Source organism: Podarcis filfolensis, assembly GCF_964270895.1.
Source record: "Podarcis filfolensis genome assembly, contig: HAP1_SCAFFOLD_122, whole genome shotgun sequence".
NCBI lineage: Eukaryota > Metazoa > Chordata > Lepidosauria > Squamata > Lacertidae > Podarcis > Podarcis filfolensis.
The window spans coordinates 25,776-45,317 of NW_028149451.1; the positions used below are offsets into that span (position 1 = coordinate 25,776).

Sequence of the window (19,542 nt, forward strand, 5' to 3'; positions counted from 1 at the left end):
ATTATTATTATTATTATTATTATTATTATTATTATTATTATTACTACTACTACTACTATAGGATTCTGCAGCAGTAACCAATCAGCTTCTAACATGTTAAGGCATGAGAAATACTATTTTCTTGTTACTTACTTTTGCCTATACAGTCCATCTATCTGTACGTAAGTGTATCTGCAAAAGCCTACAAGCTGTATATGTTTATTGTTTGAACCATTATGGTCATATGAAATATATACATAAATATGGCATTAAAATACAGTATCAGTCTATATTACACACACACACACACACAAGATTTTATATGTCATTCCCAATTAAATCTTTACAGTCCACCATATTCTCCTCAATGAACATTCTCAATTTTTGGGCAGCAACTGCAAGTCTCACAACTTTGTCACAGATTTCTCAAATGAGACAACAAATATGTGACTTTCAGTTGATCATCCGCATCAGGTATCTTACATAACAAATCAAGGATAAACTTGGTTCAGAATAGAGAGAGCATATTGGTAGAAATCTACCGCTTAGTTACGGCATACACAAAGATGCTGTTTTGCAATAATTTTTTATAACGTCACTCTAAATATTCTGAGCTCATAGTCTGAAGATGAAAGTCAGAAATGCTTACCGAAAAGAACAGATTGGTAAATCATATGAGAAAATTCTCAAGTTCATGTCTTATTTTAATTAAATACCAGTGTGGGGGCAGTGTTCAAAATTAGCCAGACGCCAGACACATTTTGCACCTGGCTACTGGCAACTGATCACTAGACAGATGGATATACATACTCCCAAAACTGTTTTACTAAGCCTGAACCTTTGCAACAGTAAAGTATTTGGTCCTTATGCTGCTTCCTTGCTGTACTGGAAAAGCCCTCGTGCATGGATGAAGGTGAAGAATTGCACATCGTCAAAAGAGTGAGCTACGAACTCCCTACTAGGAAACACTGGTCTGCGAGCGCTCCAACTGAAGAACAGCTTTTACCACTGTAACGGAAGCTCTTTCCACACATCAGCTTTCATAGGGTTAGTCTCCTGAATGTGTTATCAGGTGTCGAGAAAGGTGGTTACGGCGGTGGTAGACCTTTCCACACTGCAAACATTTATATGGTTTGTCCCCTGTGTGAATTCTCCTATGTGCATGAAGGGTTCTAGAGTCACTGAAGCTCTTTCCACACTCCATGCATTTATAAGGTTTTTCACCTGTATGAATTCGTCGATGCACATTAAGGGAGGCACTCCGATTGAAGCTCCTTCCACACTCCATGCATTTATATGGTTTTTCCCCTGTGTGAGTTCTTTGATGTTTAGTAAGGGTACTATAGTCACTGAAGTTCTTTCCACACTCCATGCATTTATAAGGTTTCTCCCCTGTGTGAGTTCTTTGATGTTTAGTAAGGGTACTATAGTCACTGAAGTTCTTTCCACACTCCATGCATTTATAAGGTTTTTCACCTGTATGAGTTCGTCGATGCACATTAAGGGAGGCACTCTGATTGAAGCTCCTTCCACACTCCATGCATTTATATGGTTTTTCCCCTGTGTGAGTTCTTTGATGTTTAGTAAGGGTACTACTGTCAAAGAAACTCTTTCCACATTCCCAGCATTTATAAGGTTTCTCCCCTGTATGAGTTCTTTGATGCACATTAAGGTAGCAACTGGATCTGAAGCTCTTTCCACACTCCATGCATTCATAAGGTTTCTCCCCTGTATGAGTTATCTGATGCACATTAAGGTAGTCACTGTTTCTGAATCTCTTTCCACACTCCATGCATTTATATGGTTTTTCCCCTGTGTGAGTTCTTTGATGTTTAGTAAGGGCTGAACGACTACAGAATCTCTTTCCGCACACAGTACATTCATGTTTTTTCTCCACCCTGTGAAGTTGATTTTCATCTTCTTGGGAAACACTGTGTTCATCCGTTGGCTTCACTGTTTCTCTCCCCTCTTGTTTGTTGGCTCCATCTTGAACCCCCAACTTCCTTTCCTTCTCTTGCTCCTCAGCTCTTTCTGGCCAGACGTCTGATGGTTCCTCCTCATCCAGGACCCCCCAAACATCTCCTGATGGAATAAAAATTTTAAAATAAAGGTTGATACAGCTGTTTCCTTATCAAAACTCAAGGCCTGGCACTATGTTAAAGGTGTTTTACATAAAAATTAATGGTGTGATACCTGGCTTTAATAAAATATCACCATTTAATCAAGGGTTATTTGTATCAGAAATGTTCTGGTGAGCAGTCCCTAAGATTAACCAAGCCATAAATAACACAATTTAAACCAGCAGGCATTAACATCAACAGAGCCTGCCTGCCTATGGGCCTGTGTGAGGCGGCTGCCTCAGGTGTCACCCCCAAAGGGGTGTCACTTCTCAGCTTTCCTGCTAGTCTCCCCGGCCTCCAGGGGCGAAGTGGGATGGGCAGCAAAGCTCTGTGAGTCCTCTCCCCTCCAGCCAAGTCCCGAAAAGGATCCTCCCCCAACAAGGGCAAGTCCACAAGAGGGCAGACATTCCACCACTCAGCTTTGTCAGGATCTGAAAAGGCTCTTTGCCAGTGGATGGGGGGGGGCTCTGCACTCCTTGCAGGTCTGGTGGGGTGAGGGGGGGACATGCAACAAAAAAACCAATACATCAATAGAAACCAATAACACTAACAAGATACTCAAGTAGTCTACAAATTAGGGTCCCCCACATAGAAGATTTTTAGTATGCTTTTTCCACCATTCTCCACGCTAGATTGCCACAATGCATTATACTTCAGGCTGCTTTAGAAGACCGTTCAGAAACTATAGAGTGCTGACTGGTGCAAGATGCTCTGAGCACATAAAACCTTTTTTGGGTTGCTGTCTTCAATTCAAGGTGCTGATTTTGACCTATGTAACTCAAGGACTGAAGGGACGCAGGTGGCGCTGTGGGTTAAACCACAGAGCCTGGAACTTGCCGATCAGAAGGTTGGCGGTTCGAATCCCTGCGACGGGGTGAGCTCCCGTTGCTCGGTCCCAGCTCCTGCCAACCTAGCAGTTCGAAAGCATGTCAACAGTGCAAGTAGATAAATAAGTACCGCTCCGGCGGGAAGGTAAACGGCATTTCCGTGCACTGCTCTGGTTCGCCAGAAGCGGCTTAGTCATGCTGGCCACATGACCCGGAAGCTGTATGCCGGCTCCCTCAGCCAATAAAGCGAGATGAGCGCCGCAACCCCAGAGTCGGTCACGACTGGACCTAATGGTCAGGGGTCCCTTTACCTTTAACTCAAGGACTGCTTCTCATGAATCCACCTAGAGCCTGCACTCATCGTCTGAGGTCCTTCTCACAGTGCCCTCTCCAACTGAGGTGCAAAGAGAGGCAATACGGAATGCGTCTTTCAGTGCTGGCTCCCTACCTAAAGAATGCTCTCCCCCAGGGAGGCAACCCAGAAGCCATCACTGGCTAATTGTAGCAGAGAAACAAGAATATTTATTCTCAGCCAGGCTTCTGGCCTTTAACTTGGGAGAAATACAAACACTGTGACCTCCTTTAGCGGAGCTGAAGGAAGGCACTCCGAGCCACTGAGGAACCCATACCTATTATAACTATTAATGAAGGCGAAAAGGATCCTTACCTTGAGAGGTCACCATCTCACAAACCTCCACCATGACGTCCTTGTACAGAGCTCTCTGTAGGGCCCAGTTGTCGTCAGCGAAATGCAAGGACACCTGTCAAAGCTCACTGATCCCTGGAAGGACATAACAATTCCCTTCCATATAGACACTCCAAGGCAAGGTGTGGAAACCATCTCCCCTCAGATCCCCCTCCGATGATAGATGGGGAAACTGGAGATTTTACCTTCAATGTGTGTTTGTGAAAATCTGGATAACTAAATTTAAGACTGGGTGAAATGAGTGTTTTGTCCCACCCCATACTCCCTCCTTCCTCCCCTTCCTCAGGTGTGTAAAGACCAAACAAGTGGAGAGGGGTGATTTTTTTCAATGATGGCTTTATGCATACTGGTTTCTAAATTGGTTTGTGGATTTTAGGTGTGTTCTAGCTACCGTTGGATCACTGGCCACTTGAGAGAGCTTTTCAGTTAGGTGTTTAGAAATCTTGAACATAAGATAAAATTACTACAGCTGCAGATGGCCAGTTATATCCCCAGGGGCCCACCTTTTTTAATGATATATGTTTAGTTCATACATTTTGCAGAGGACAAGTTTTGTGCTGTGTTTAAAATTTTTCTCGTGGTTTAATTTTCAGTGGACCTATGGCCTTCGATACAATAAAATGTCAAAGAGACTTAACCGAGGAGGATCCTGTCTGGCCATAGAGTCTGCAGCTCCTTCTGCACTCTATAGGTCGCTACCTTTGAAGGTGACCCGGAAACTAGAAGTAATCCAGAATGCAGCAGCTAGACTGGTAACTGGGAGAGGCGGCCGAGATCACCTAAGACCTGAAAAACTTACCTTTGCTCCCAGTACATTTCTCAGCAAAATTCAAAGTGTTGTTGCTGAGCATTAAAGCCCTAAATGTCCTTGGCCCAGTACACCTGAAGGAGGATCTCCACCCCATCGTTCAGTCCTGACACTGAGGTCCAGCTCCAAGGACTTTCTGGCAGTTCCCTCCCTGCGAGGTTACTGGGAACCAGGCAGAGGGCCTTCTTGGTAGTGGCGCCTGCCCTGTGGAATGCCCTCCCATCAGATGTCAAGGAAATAAACAACTATCTGACTTTTAGAAGACATCTGAAGGCAGCCCTGTTGAGGAAAGCTTTTAAGGTTTGATCTTTTATTGTGCTTTTAATTTTCTGTTGGGAGCCGCCCAGAGTGGCTGGGGAAGCCCAGCTAAATGGGCGGGGTATGAATGAATAAAATAATAATAATTATTCCTCCTGCTCCTCTCTGGCTGGCAGGAGACTCTCCTGACTCCCTGTTTACTCCCTGCCATTCCTCCCCATTTCCTGCCCTGCGGCCTTTGCTGGGCGCTCCTTCTGCTTTCTCTGGACAGAGGAGCGGGAGAAAAGGCCGCAGGATGAGGCCAGAGGCCGGTCAAGGCCAGCGAGGAGCGTCGCTTCGGCCTCCCGCTTCCCCTCCCAGGAGAGGACGACCTTTCCCCGTCGCCCCTTAGTTCCCCCCAGGAGGGACGCGGCTCCCTCCCTCTCGCCCCCCAATTCCGCCCCGGGATCGGCCCACTCCCCGCAGTTACCCGCCTCCTGGGCGGACAGCCGCCGCCCCGCCCAGCATCTCCCCGGGGAAGCGGAACAGGAAGCGGAAGCGCCTCCTCTCTCGCAGTCTTCCTTTCCGCTCTAGGAATCGAAGCTCTGTCGCCGCTGTTAACCCTTGCGGAGCCGCGGGGCAGGAGCCTCTTGGCTGCTCCGGGCAGAGAGGGAGGAGGGGCGCCCGGCTGGTCTCCGGCTCTGAAGCAGGAGGGGGAAACCCGGCTGCAGGATCAGGCCAGCGATGCCCCCAGTTGCTCCAAGCAGGATCTGAGTACAAAAGCAGCTTTGTCCTCACCGTTAGTATTATATTATGTTATATATTGTATATAACATATATTGTATTGTATATGCCCCTGTAATCTCACTGTATAAAAGTTGTACAAGTGACAATAATGTATTTCAATTTCAGTATTTATTTATATCCCGCCTTTCTCCCAGACCGAGAGCCAAGGCGGCTTACAAAGGGGTTGCCATAGTTATAAATTCTAAAAGGCAGGCGGCATTAAGAGGCAAGGAACTGCAAATGTTTCAAAGATCCTGGTTGAAATCAGAATTAGAAAAAAATTAAAGATGCACTTTTTTGTGAAATCAGCTGAGAAGAGAGGTCCAGCGGCTGTAAAAAGATGTGTGCTTTAAATATTTTCAAATGACATAATACCTGACAGAATCTCGAGTTTGGATTGGCTATTTCGGATCAAACAGAGTCCTTTCCAAGTGTGCACCCCCTCTTTGCATTTTTGACCTCTCAAGAGGCATGGGGAACATGTGACTCTCTCATCAGCTGCAGCCAGTATAGTCAAGACATAGATAATTTTTTATTGATTTTACTCGATAGACAGACGTTTATCTATGAAATCACAGGATAACAAAGGAATACACATATTTGAATCGTCCAAATTAATCAGGGAAGGAAGAAGAAGGGTACACAGATATCGGAGTCCATTCTAACTGTTGTTATTTTTCACAGAGTTCATCTAAAGCGGCTGGTAGTTCCAAAAGTATTGCAGCCTCTTTCAGTTACATATTGCTCCATGTACTTGGACCCGGACCTTGCAACAGTCATCTAAGGCCCAAAGCGGGGCCCTGAACTCGAAGCATGGGAAGCCCCAACAACAAATTTATAATTTGGCAGAATATTTAGATTATTTCATATGTATATGTATAATTTGGAATATTTAATGTGATTTGATTGGATTGTTAAAATGGAAAATTTAATAAAGAATTATTAAAAAAATCAAATCAAGTGGTGCTTGTGGAATCCTCTCCCCAGGGACGCTTGCCTGGGACCACCTTTACCTATTTTAGGCGCCCATTTTACCTAGGGTTATGACCCTCAATCTGAAGGGCTTTTAAGTACTTGTGGCCTCTTCTAGCGAGGCAGGTTCCTTGTATTCGTACAGATATCTTTCGTACGTTCAGCATCGGTTTGATTGTCGTAACTGGTATTGATGTTTATGCAGTGTTCTAAGTCGCCTTGGAAATCATTCTTAAGGAAATCAGCCCTGAGTGCTCACTGGAAGGACAGATTGTGAAGCTGAGGCTCCAATACTTTGACCACCTCAGGAGAAGAGAAGACTCCCTGGAAAAGACCCTGATGTTGGGAAAGATGGAGGGCCCAAGGAGAAGGGGACGACAGAGGACGAGATGGTTGGATGGTGTTCTCGAAGCTACAAACATGAGTCTGACCAAACTGCGGGAGGCAGTGGAAGACAGAAGTGCCTGGCGTGCTCTGGTCCATGGGGTCATGAAGAGTCGGACACGACTAAACAACAACAACAAGTCGCCTTGGATCGCTTTTATGAGCGAAGTGACTGATTAATATGAATAATGATGATGGTGATAATCCCTCGCTGGGGTTGCTGAGGGAAGATTACGGGAGCAACAACCGGAGGGCCGTTGTTTCCCCATCCCTGAATTAGGAGAAGAAGTGAAAGGCCTCTGGACCAGGGATGATGAACCTGTGGCTCTCCAGATATTCTTGGACTGCAGCTTCCACCATCCCTGACCCATTCCCCACACTGGCTGAGGCTGATGTGGGTTGAAGTCCAAGAACCCTGGTGGGCCATGGGCTACCCAGACCTGCTGCAGCCCACAGACAACCCCCCTTTCCTAGGCCCCCATGTCTTCCTTGCCCAGCTTCTGCCTCTTTCCCCCTAGTTCACCTCCTCTTTCTCCCTAGATGTTTCTTCCTTCGTCTCTCTCTTCCACCCCTCAGCAGAGTGACTTAATCACATTTATACTGGGTAAAACCTCAGCACCTAGGACTTGCCGATCGTATGGTCGGTGGTTCGAATCCCCGCGGCGGGGTGAGCTCCCGTCTTTCGGTCCCAGCGCCTGCCCACCTAGCAGTTCGAAAGCACCCCTAAGTGCAAGTAGATAAATAGGTACCGCTTTATAGCGGGAAGGTAAACGGCGTTTCCGTGTGCTGCTCTGGTGCCGGTTCGCCAGAGCAGCTTCGTCACGCTGGCCACGTGACCCGGAAGTGTCTCCGGACAGCGCTGGCCCCTGGCCTCTTAAGTGAGATGGGCGCACAACCCTAGAGTTGGACACGACTGGCCCGTACGGGCAGGGGTACCTTTACCTTTTCCCACCCTATCACGCAATAAGCACCCATCTGTAACACGTGCACCAATCAAGTGAAATCTAACAAGGAGCATCTTCAGAACAGAGGCTTTCCCATGCTTGGGCCAACGTTACAACTTTTCCCTTTTCCCTTCCGGGGGTTGGGCCCTTCTACGTTTCCTCAGAGCCTGAAGGGGGTCCGTTCCCCCGATAGGAACCCTATAGGGTCTCTCGCTTTTACGGGCTCCTTCGTGAGCAGCGACACAGGAGCTGCCGCCCAGGTTCGTTGCGCGGGCTGCCCGGTTGTGCGCCTGTGTGAGTTCTCTCGTGCTCCGTCCGGTTGTAGCTCTGGCTGAAGCTCCGCCAGCAGTACGAACACTGGTACGGCCTCTCCCCGGTATGCAGCCGCCGGTGCCCGGTGAGCTTTGACTTGCTGAGGAATTTCTTCCCGCAGTCGGGGCACTCGTAGAGCTTCTCTCCGGTGTGGAGCCTCTGGTGGGTGTTGAGGTTTCGCTGGTGTATGAAGCTCTTCCCGCACTCGGCGCAGTGGAAGGGCATCTCCGCCGTGTGTAGCCGCTCATGCCTGCAGCGGCCTGGCGCACCAAGCTTGAAAGCTCTCTCAGGAAGCGCGGCAAACGTCTTTCGTTTGGGCCGTGGCAGAGTTTTGCCGGGTGCCTTTTCCTCTGCCCCACAGGTAGTGGATTGGCCTGTCCTTCTCTTCAGGGCATTTCCTTCCTGACACTTCCTGTGCTGACCCTCAGAGACCTCCCCACTTTTTTCAGCCCGAGCCACGGTGTTCTCCGTCGCCATTCTTGAAACGACTGCTATCGCTTCAGGTTGCTCCAAAACGCCTCGGTGATTCTCTTCGTTCTCGCTCTCGGGCCAGTAACCTGTTAAGGTTGAAAGAAAGGGGTGGAGTCAGATGGCGCTGCTAAACACATGGAAAGGGAGATGAGGCGAGCCCTGCAGGGCCAGACCAAAGTCCTATCTAGCCCAGCTTCCTGTTTCCCATGATGCTCAGCTCACAAGGAGGGCATGAGGAAAACAGCCCTTCCTCCTGCTGTATGTCCCCAAGAGCTGGTCATGGAACTTTGAAGTGTCAGGCATAGCTCTAATGGCTTTAGCCCAAACGTAGCAGAGTTTTCCTGCACAGCGAAGAAGCTAGTTGAGGTGGAAATGACTAGTCAGCTAGACTCAGAATAACTATTTACAGGATTTATTAAAAGGAAAAATAAAACCAGCAGAGTTTCTGCATACAAAACAAAGCAAAATAAATCCTTTCTTTCTCTCTCTCTCTTAACCATACACAGCACTTCTACTCCTAACACACCCCTAACACACCAAACTGTGCTAGCAATCCCTAGATAACAGAGTTGAGTGCTGGTCGTTAACCAATCAGAGTAAGTAGTTTCTAGGTCAAGCTGACCTTGGCTTTCTGCCAAGAGTAAATTGACACGGCCTTGAGTTAATTGTGTGAAGCCAGAATCTGTAAGTTTCCCATGAGAACCAATTAACAGAAACTGAACACCCCCTCACAGATTCTGCTGGACAATTAACATCAAATACACCTATGTAGGAGATTATTTTTCCAGCAAACCTAAACCCTTGCACATTCGCTTGTTCTTTACCTTTGCCAATGGTTTAGTTAACACATCTGCTACATTTTCTTCACTTGATACATAAGTACAGGTGATTACATTGTCTTGTACACAGCAACGCACATATTGGTATTTTACAGAGATATGTTTGGAACGCGATTTGAAACCCTCTGTTTTACTTAAGGTTATACAAGCTTGATTATCAATGTAAACTTGTACTGGTTCTCCACAATTTACATTTAAATCTGTTAACAAATGCTTGAAATAAATCACCTCGTTGCACAATTCACTCAACGCGGCGTACTCTGATTCCGTTGATGACACACTTACAACGTCTTGCTTGCGTGACCGCCAGCTGATTAAAGCTCCACCGACCATTATGACTAGTCCTGTGACAGATTTTCTATCTGGCAAATTTCCCCAGTCACTATCACAGTAGCAACTCAACATTTCATCCTCTGAAGAATTTAATTGTAACATATAGCCAATTGTCTGTTTGAGGTATCTCAGAACTTGTTTTACCCCTTTCCAGGCATTTAGTGTGGGTTTTGAGACCAATCTACTTAATATGCCTACTGCGTAGCTAATATCAGGTCTGGACCACTGTGCTAGATACAATAAACTTCCAATTACAGAATGATATACATCAGGATGTTCAAATTCAGGACTCTCATCTGTATGAAGTGTTTTTATGAAACCTGGATCCATAGGCACCACTGCCCCTTTGCAATCCTGCATCCTGTATGTAGTCAGTAGTTGTTTAACTTTGTTCTGCTGACTAATTAGGCAGCTGCCATCTTGGGCCCAGCACACTTCCAACCCTAGATATGTCCTAACTGGGCCTAAGTCTTTCACTTTGAACTTACTGGACAATTGCTTGGCAAACCTTTTAGTTTGTTTATCTGTTTTGCAAGCATACAATACATCATCTACATAAATCAGACAAAACTCTTGATCACTGCCTGTACCACGTACATAAACACAATTGTCAGCTGTACTCTGCTTGAAACCAAATGACACTAAGGCCTCATGGAAACATTTGTTCCAAGATCTTGCAGCCTGTTTCAGACCATACAGAGCTTTGTTTAATTTCAACACTCTATTGGAACCTGTCTCATAACCAGGCGGTTCGGCTAGATACAGGTCTTCTGATATTGATGCATGTAAATATGCAGTCTGGATATCAAAATGGTTTAACAGGAGTTTTCTCTTTGCTCCAAGCGTTAGAATCAGCCTTACACTGTCCCCCTTAGCAGTAGGGGAAAAAGTCTCGTCATAATCTTTTCCAGGCCTCTGAGAGTATCCTTGAGCCACTAGACGAGCTTTGTATTTGTACTCTCCTGTCACCAGAGGTTTAAGTTTGTACACCCACCTGCAGCCTACAATCTTTGCCCCCTCAGGCGCTGCTACTGGTGTAAAGACCTTGTGCTCATTCAGAGAGGACATCTCTTCCTCCATTGCCTGCTTCCAGAGCTCTGCCTCCTCTTTTGGTAACTTTAACACCTCCTGAAAACTCTTGGGCTCTGCAATTACACTAAACACATTTGCAGTATCTGGAGAAAAACGCACCGGAGGCACTCCTTTGTTTTGTCTTTTAGATCTTCTGGGAGAAAATTTTTCTTCTGACCCACTTTCCTCCTCAGAACTATGACCTCTCTTTTGTTGCTTAGCAACTGGTCTCTGGCTAATTCCACTTTCTTGAGAGCTCTTATCTGAACTTTCCTCCCCCTCAGACTCTGATTCTCTATGTTTACCTTCAGAGTCATGAAGTTCCTGGGAAGGTTCAAACCAAACCTCAGTATTGGCATGTAGTCTCTCCCAGCCACTATGTTCACAAAAACTGGCATTCCTGGAGATCACAATGCCATTTGTCCCTTCAGCAAAGCGGAAACCTTTTCCCAGCTCCTGGTAACCCACAAACACTAACTGTTTGGTCTTAGGATCTCCCTTCTTTCTCATTTGTTTTGGAATTAATACCCAGGCTTTTGATCCAAACACATGCAAATGGTCAATTTTGGGTTTTTTCTGAAACAATTTAAAGTACGGAGTTGTACCTATTGTTTGATGAAAGAGCCTATTTTGGAGATAACACGCGGTGAGCATGCTCTCCCCCCAATAAGACATGGGCAAATCAGCATCATCAAGCATGGCAAACATCATGTCTTGTAAAGATCTGTTTTTTCGCTCTGCAACGCCATTCTCCTCTGGGGAAAAAGCGTTCGTTTTTCTATGCCCAATGCCACGCTTTTGTAACCAATCTCTAAAAGCATTTGACATAAATTCGCCACCTCTGTCCGTCTGAATCCTTCTGAGTTTAATGGACAGAAATCTTTCCACAGATGCCACCCAGCCTTTAAACTTAGTGAACACGTCACCCTTATTCTTCATGGGAAAAACCCAAGAATAACGCGTGGCGTCATCCACAATTGTTAATGAAAAACGTGATCCACCCCTGCTTACAGCAAATGGACCAATTACGTCCATGTGAACCAGCTGTAGCGGTGACTCACTAACTCTGTCACTTCTGGGGTAAGAGACTCTGTGGGTTTTAACCTTTTTACAAACATTACAATCAAGGTACTTGTTACAACTCTTTAAATTACCCCCATCAGCCAATTCAGACATTTTTAGTACACTTTTCCAGCCAGCATGCCCCATTTTCCTATGCAATAAGTGCACACAGTTGTCATGTATAGCTTTGTTATTCACTGCAGGCTGAGATTTACTGACTACTGCTGCAACTTGAGATCCCGCTTTAAGCCAAAACAAGCCTCCCTCTGACTTAGCAGTGCCTAAAGTCTCACCAGCCTTCTTAATAATGCAACTGTCTCCTTCAAAATACACTTTAAACCCAGCTTTTAGCAAACAATCTACAGACATCAGATTGCTCCTTAATGAAGGCACATAAAGTACATTTTGCAGGCATTCACGAAGACAAGGAACAAAAACTGCACCCCCCGAAATCACTTCGGAAGTACTTCCGTCTGCTAGAGCCACCTGGCTGCGCTGTGCTGAGTTCTTGGAAACAAACAATTCATCTGAATTTACGATGTGCCGAGACGCTCCCGAATCGACCACCCAGACAGCTTGTTTCTCATCAGCAATCTTGACCTCGGCGGTCACCAGCTGAGCTGACTGTTTTCGTTTGAAGAATTTCCTTTTCCGCTGCTGCTGCTGCTGCTGATGATGATCTCGTCTCTGCTCCTGCACCGGCAACTGAGACTTGACCAACTCAGGACATTGTCGTTTTAGATGTGCTGAAGACCCACATCGGAAACAACGCCTAACAGCAAACGCAGACTCCTCACCGGCACGCTGCTCTTGCTTCACCCCTGGCACGGCATGAGAACTCCTTCCAAACCGCCCGCCTGTAGAAGCCTCTGCAGCCAACGACCTTTCTTGCCTCTTCTGCCACTCTTCAATCAAACGCCCAGTAATGTAACTGACTGATAAATCACGCTCCTGTATGCCTTCTAGAGACAAAACTAAATTATCCCAGCTTTCCGGGAGAGAACTCAAAATAATAGCCACCTTCTCCTGCTGGTCTAATGCACAGTCTCTTTCCTGTAGCGCAGCAAACTTTAACTGTAAACTGTGTAGGTGTTCCTGCATTGTAACCCCAGGCTGTAACATTGCCTTGTACAATGCCTTGCGAATGAACAGCTTGGAAACCGCTGTCTCACGCACATGGAGTTCTTTAAGTGCTTGCCACACACCTCTAGCTGTCTTGATTCCCCTCACATACGGCAACTGGGAATCTTCCAGCCCCAAGACAATTGTGGCCCTTGCTCTTTGGTCTTTATCGAGGTCTTCATCATCAGGCTTCGCAGGAAACTTACTCACCACTTGCCAGAGACGATCCCTCTGCAGCACTGCCTGCATGCGTTCCGACCACAGCAAGTAATTGGAGTCATTCAGACGCTCAAAAGCCATCTGAACTGGTTGTGAGGCCATCTTGAGAGCGATGTCCCTGGAACCCGGAACCAGCTACTCACGACCACCGAGAGAGAAAACAGGAACCACAGCACCCAGCACTCACACGCTGCAGCTGTTGTCCTTGTGTCCACTGCGTCACCAGCTCACAACAGTCAGGAACCAGCCAATGTCCATCTGCTGCACCAACAGGAACAACAACTTCTGGAACTACTGGAACCAACGCTGTTGATGCTGACACCACCACAACTCAGGCTGGCAGCACAATACCCATAACCTCATGGAACTTTGAAGTGTCAGGCATAGCTCTAATGGCTTTAGCCCAAACGTAGCAGAGTTTTCCTGCACAGCGAAGAAGCTAGTTGAGGTGGAAATGACTAGTCAGCTAGACTCAGAATAACTATTTACAGGATTTATTAAAAGGAAAAATAAAACCAGCAGAGTTTCTGCATACAAAACAAAGCAAAATAAATCCTTTCTTTCTCTCTCTCTCTTAACCATACACAGCACTTCTACTCCTAACACACCCCTAACACACCAAACTGTGCTAGCAATCCCTAGATAACAGAGTTGAGTGCTGGTCGTTAACCAATCAGAGTAAGTAGTTTCTAGGTCAAGCTGACCTTGGCTTTCTGCCAAGAGTAAATTGACACGGCCTTGAGTTAATTGTGTGAAGCCAGAATCTGTAAGTTTCCCATGAGAACCAATTAACAGAAACTGAACAGTTAAGTTGTGGGTGAACATATCAGACGACACAGCGATTCTTCAAACAGCTCTTGTTTATTCAGAGGCCAGAACATAACTGAACTGAAGGGCTCAGTCAGCCTGCTTATATAGAGCTCCAGTACAACGTTACTGTAGGAACTTTCTAAAACTATCCAATAACTGAACGTCACTTTCGATCCTTCATTTGCATAACTATCTACAGTATCCCCCTGCTGGCCCAGGGTGAGAACTTGAGTACATAACACTGGTATTTAGAGGTATACTGACTCTGAGACTGGAGGTTCTACTGCACTGTTGTGGCTAATAGATACTGAGAGACCTCTCACTGGTAATTTTATCTCACCCTCTGGACCAGGAGGTGAGGAACCCTTGTCAACCCAAGGTCTACAATCTCCTCTGGGCAACCTTCCATGTCCCACATGCCATTGGTGGGTGGGGCCAAAGGCAGAAGTGGGTGGAGCAATGGATGCAAAATTTATTTTTTATGGGAGGCGAAGTTTCTACGTGCGCTCTCACACACCCCTGTCCTCCGTCCAGACAAGCAAGCGGGCATCCTTATCAGGGTTCAAGGGCCCATCTACGCAAAAATGTCTGAGTGTATAAAACAAGGCTGGAAAGGGGTGAGGCCTGTGGAAGATCCCAAGGGCGAGACAGAGGTGCTTGCAGGGCTGCATTTGCCCTCCAACCCTGAGTCACTGGGAGGGGTGTGTATGTGGCCTGTCTAGTTCAGCATTCTGATCCACAGAAGTATAGTGTCCAGGTAGAATCATAGAATCATAGAGTTGGAAGAGACCACAAGGGCCATCGAGTCCAACCCCCTGCCAAGCAGGAAACACCATCAGAGCACTCCTGACATATGGTTGTCAAGCCTCTGCTTAAAGACCTCCAAAGAAGGAGACTCCACCACACTCCTTGGCAGCAAATTCCACTGTCGAACAGCTCTTACTGTCAGGAAGTTCTTCCTAATGTTTAGGTGGAATCTTCTTTCTTGTAGTTTGGATCCATTGCTCCGTGTCCGCTTCTCTGGAGCAGCAGAAAACAACCTTTCTCCCTCCTCTATGTGACATCCTTTTATATATTTGAACATGGCTATCATATCACCCCTTAACCTCCTCTTCTCCAGGCTAAACATGCCCAGCTCCCTTAGCCGTTCCTCATAAGGCATCGTTTCCAGGCCTTTGACCATTTTGGTTGCCCTCCTCTGGACACGTTCCAGTTTGTCAGTGTCCTTCTTGAACTGTGGTGCCCAGAACTGGACACAGTACTCCAGGTGAGGTCTGACCAGAGCAGAATACAGTGGCACTATTACTTCCCTTGATCTAGATGCTATACTCCTATTTATGCAGCCCAGAATTGCATTGGCTTTTTTAGCTGCCGCGTCACACTGTTGGCTCATGTCAAGTTTGTGGTCAACCAAGACTCCTAGATCCTTTTCACATGTACTGCTCTCAAGCCAGGTGTCACCCATCTTGTATTTGTGCCTCTCATTTTTTTTGCCCAAGTGCAATACTTTACATTTCTCCCTATTAAAATTCATCTTGTTTGTTTTGGCCCAGTTCTCTAATCTGTCAAGGTCGTTTTGAAGTGTGATCCTGTCCTCTGGGGTGTTAGCCACCCCTCCCAGTTTGGTGTCATCTGCAAATTTGATCAGGATGCCCTTGAGTCCATCATCCAAGTCGTTGATAAAGATGTTGAATAAGACCGGGCCCAAGACAGAACCCTGTGGCACCCCACTAGTCACTCTTCTCCAGGATGAAGAGGAACCATTGATGAGCACCCTTTGGGTTCGGTCAGTCAGCCAGTTACAAATCCACTGAGTGGTAGCATAGTCAAGACCGCATTTTACCAGCTTCTTTACAAGAATATCATGGGGCACCTTGTCAAATGCCTTGCTGAAATCAAGGTAGGCTACATCCACTGCGTTCCCTTCATCTACCAGGCTTGTAATTCTGTCAAAAAACGAGATCAGGTTCGTCTGACATGACTTATTTTTCAGAAATCCATGCTGACTATTGGTGATCACAGCATTCCTTTCTAGGTGCTCACAGACTCACAGGTAAAGGGACATAATAGTACCACTCTATTCTGTCTTGGTCAGACCACACCTGGAATACTGTGTCCAGTTCGGGGCACCACCATTTACGAAGGAAGTTGACAAGCTGCAACGTGTGCAGAGGAGGGGAACCAAGATGATCAAGGGTCTGGAAACCAAGCCTTACAAGGAGCACTTGAAGGAATTGGGTATGTTTAGCCTGGAAAAGAGGAGACTGAGAGGAGATGTGATAGCCATCTTCAAATACCTTAAGGGCTGTCACATGGAATATGGTGCAAGCTTGTTTTCTCCTGCTCCAGAGGGGAGCACTCAAAACCAATGGCTTCAAGTTACAAGAAAGGAGATTCCAACTAAACATATGGAAAAACCTTCTGACGGTAAGAGCTGTTCAACAGTGGAATCGTCTCTCTCGGGAGGTTGTGGACTCTCCTTCTATGTGGATTCTCTGATGACAGTTGAGATTCGACCTGCGGCTGAACCTCTGCCTGTAATGCAAGCAGCTGTACGGCTTTTCTCCTGTGTGTATTCTCTAATGTTCAGTGAAGTTAGACCCGTGACTGAAGCTTCTCCAGCAAACTCTGCAGGCATTTTGTCTCTTACCGGTCTGCGTCGCCTGGTGGTCTGGGGCTTGGAGGAGCTCCTTGTAGCCTTCTGCACATGGAATGGATCCGACTGCTCCTGCTCCAGGGAGGCTGTTCTGCTGCCACCAAGGCCTACGCTGACTCTCTGAGGCCTTTTCGCGAAGCGGAGGAACGTCTTCTCCTCTCCCGGCAGACTCTCTCTCGCGTGGCCTTATTTGGGTGGAATTTTCTGGTCCACATTTCTCCACCTCCTTGATAGACACCCCTCTTTCACCTGTGGAGAAATGAAAAAATGAAATAGAGAAACTCATTCCCTGGGCACACAGGGGATGCTTTCCCCCAAAATATTTTCCACCATGAACCTGAGTTTTATTTCCTGGAAGGGTCCAGGAGTTTTGAAAAAAAACTACAAGAAGCAGCCTTACACCTTTCGGCCCAACTAGGCTAGAATTACTTAGGCAACTAGCAGCTGCCCAGGGGCCAAATTCAGCTTTCCAGGCCTCTCTGTCTAGAACTCTCCCAAGGCCACAACCTCTCACTAGCCTGGCATGGCCCCCTGGATAAGGTTCATGAAGTGCTTTGAACCCTAGAAGTGGCTATAAACATGTTGAGAACATGAGGAGAGCCTACAGCCAGATGAAGTCAAAGCCATTTAGTCTAGCATCCTGTCATCACCATGGCCAACCAGACAGATGTCCCAACAGAAAACCCAGAAGTATGTTTACATATTTCCTTTCATTTGCAAAGACAAGAAGTCAGTTGTTATTGGATCAACCAAAAGATACAGGGGATAGGAGGAGATAGAGAGAAAAACAGCGGAAATAATATTTGCTGTTCTTTTTTTGGTTATACTGCCATTTATACGGCCTCCACTGAGGGCCGGCAGGAGTCGGGCTGCCCACGCTTCCTTGGGCCACCGGCAAGCTTCGGCCACTTTCTCGAAGGATGCCAGGAAAGATTTTGTGTCATCCCATGGGGGACGGCTCCTCCGGCAATGGTGCCTTTCCCCATTGAGATTGTTGGGACTCCACCATCTTCAAGAAGTCCTGCCACTGAGATTCCCACTGCTGGTGCAGCACTTCTCCTGGTTCCTGTTTAACCTGTTGCGCTGGTGCCCTTTGAAGAAATCCCCTGATTCTCCCTTCAGAGAGCACTGTCGAGGACTTTCCTGTTCCTCCCTCCTTGTCCCCTGCTTTGGGGATTGCTGGGCCATGCTCCTGAATTTCAAACCCCGGCTGCATCCACTTCTCCAGGGCTGCCTGGAACTGGAGGCTGAATCCCACTGTGGGCGTCTGTGTGGCAGCCATTTTGTTTCCAGCAAAGGGCCCTCGTGTCCCAGTGCAGAGATGGGCTCCTGTTTGCAGCAAATGGCGCTTCTTGGATTGCGAAGTGGCTTTCTGCTCTTTTGTCGGTCTCCAGAAGAGGGCTAGAGTGCTGGAGACTGGTGTTAAGGGGACCCCCTTGAAAAGAGAAAACAGGGTTTCAGGAACCGAGAAAGAAAATGCACTGTGGTTGGGAACGATCCACACAAGTGCCATCGCCACGCTGGCTGGAGCTGATGGGAGTTTGAGTCTCCCAAAACACATGGACACACACACAGCAGGTTCCCCATCCCTGAAATACACAAATCCAAAGGCCCTACCATTGGGTTTCTTAATTCATTTGTGATCATATTGTTTTGACGGTAACAAATCCTGTAAGCGGCTTGAATATTCCAAAAATAAAAGCAAACATGCAGAATTTGAACTCGTTTCTCTGACACCAGATACCCAGAGTAGGGAAAGCACAGAGCCTTGCGTGGGGAGTGGTCATCCTGAGTTTTAAATCCTTTCCCTGGAGAGCCAGTGTGGTGTGCGGTGTGGTTAAATGTCTGGACTAGGACCTCATGAACCCGGGTTCGAATCCCCACTCTGCCATGAAGCTCACTATGGTGACCTTGGGTCAGTCACTGCCTCACAGGGTTGTTGTGAGGATAAAATGGGGAGGAGGATAAAATTAGGTGTGGCACCTTCAGCTCCTTGGGGAAATATAACTAATCAACAACAACAATATAGTAAGTCAAACATGAAACCTGGTAAACATTTCTCTCTCTGCACTTTTTCCAAATCAGTAAAACGACAACAACCCAGGCTCTTATGATGCCCCATTCCCGACACTCATACATGCATTTACTGGGGAAAAGACGCTATGATTGCAGTCAATGGGCTTACTCCCATCCCATGCAAGCATACAAGGGAATTGAAAGCTTAGGGGTCTTCCCCCCCACCCCAAAAAACCTGATCTCCGCCCCCCCAGCAACCTGACATTTACCTGACACTGTCCTGGAGGTCTCTGCAGCTGCAAAACGACCACTTTTTGTCCAGGAGAGATAATGTATGCATACATATATATTTATACTGTATATATTGAAAGCTGTTTCCGTGGGCGGGATCAGAACAGGAAGGGGTTTGCCTACATTATTTGCATAGGCATTTAAAAAAAACAAAAACCCAAACACCCAGTCCTCTCTATGATTACTTGTGCTCTGTTTTGCCTTTCTGACGTTCAGATTCACCTGTACAAAAAGGGCTTTTCTTTTTCTCCGCCCGCCCCCGATTCCTATTTTCTACACACCGGTAAATTTGCATGCGCAGGTGGTGCTTAGATCCGTTATCATCTTCTTTTTTAGTCTCGCAAAGGCTCCTGGGAAATGTAGTCCTCTGCTAAGAAGAAACTTCCAGGCTGAAATATACTCAGAGTCGCAAAGTGATTTCATGCTCTTTATTCAGCTCATAGTGGTGAGGAGGAATGAATGAAAGTCCCCTCAAAGTATCTGATTTATATACATTATTTACACAATGGGCTGCACATGATTGGCTAATTCCGGAATTCTACTGTAAGCCAATCAGGTTGTGGATTCACTTCTATCT

The 19,542-nt window shown here is 46.7% G+C and overlaps 2 protein-coding genes across 2 annotated transcripts; both read right to left on the reverse strand.

Annotated features, from left to right (window-relative positions):
- Window positions 1-182: 182 nt before the first annotated feature.
- On the reverse strand, window positions 183-5,242 carry LOC310755055 (uncharacterized protein). The gene is made up of 2 exons (XM_083631727.1): window positions 3,594-5,242; window positions 183-2,061 (listed from the first exon to the last, which is right to left on the reverse strand). Exons 1-2 carry the CDS (start codon window positions 3,625-3,627, stop codon window positions 1,028-1,030), a joined length of 1,068 nt encoding a protein of 355 aa, XP_083487853.1. The 5' UTR covers window positions 3,628-5,242; the 3' UTR covers window positions 183-1,027.
- A 1,927-nt stretch (window positions 5,243-7,169) lies between these two features.
- On the reverse strand, window positions 7,170-19,240 carry LOC310755056 (uncharacterized protein). Its single transcript, XM_083631728.1, has 4 exons — window positions 18,944-19,240; window positions 17,498-18,093; window positions 16,653-17,290; window positions 7,170-8,632 (listed from the first exon to the last, which is right to left on the reverse strand). The coding sequence occupies exons 3-4, from the start codon at window positions 16,942-16,944 to the stop codon at window positions 7,980-7,982; spliced, it is 945 nt and encodes a 314-aa protein (XP_083487854.1). The 5' UTR covers window positions 16,945-17,290; window positions 17,498-18,093; window positions 18,944-19,240; the 3' UTR covers window positions 7,170-7,979.
- Between the last annotated feature and the right edge of the window lie 302 nt (window positions 19,241-19,542).

Coding starts and splice junctions, on each gene's coding strand:
- LOC310755055 (XM_083631727.1), bottom strand. CDS start 3,627: ATGGTGGAGGTTTGTGAGATGGTGACCTCTCAAG. Junction 2,062..3,593: donor TGAGATGGTGACCTCTCAAG/GTAAGGATCCTT, acceptor TTATTCCATCAG/GAGATGTTTGGGGGGTCCTG.
- LOC310755056 (XM_083631728.1), bottom strand. CDS start 16,944: ATGAGTTTCTCTATTTCATTTTTTCATTTCTCCACAGGTGAAAGAGGG. Junction 8,633..16,652: donor CCACCAGGCGACGCAGACCG/GTAAGAGACAAA, acceptor CAACCTTAACAG/GTTACTGGCCCGAGAGCGAG.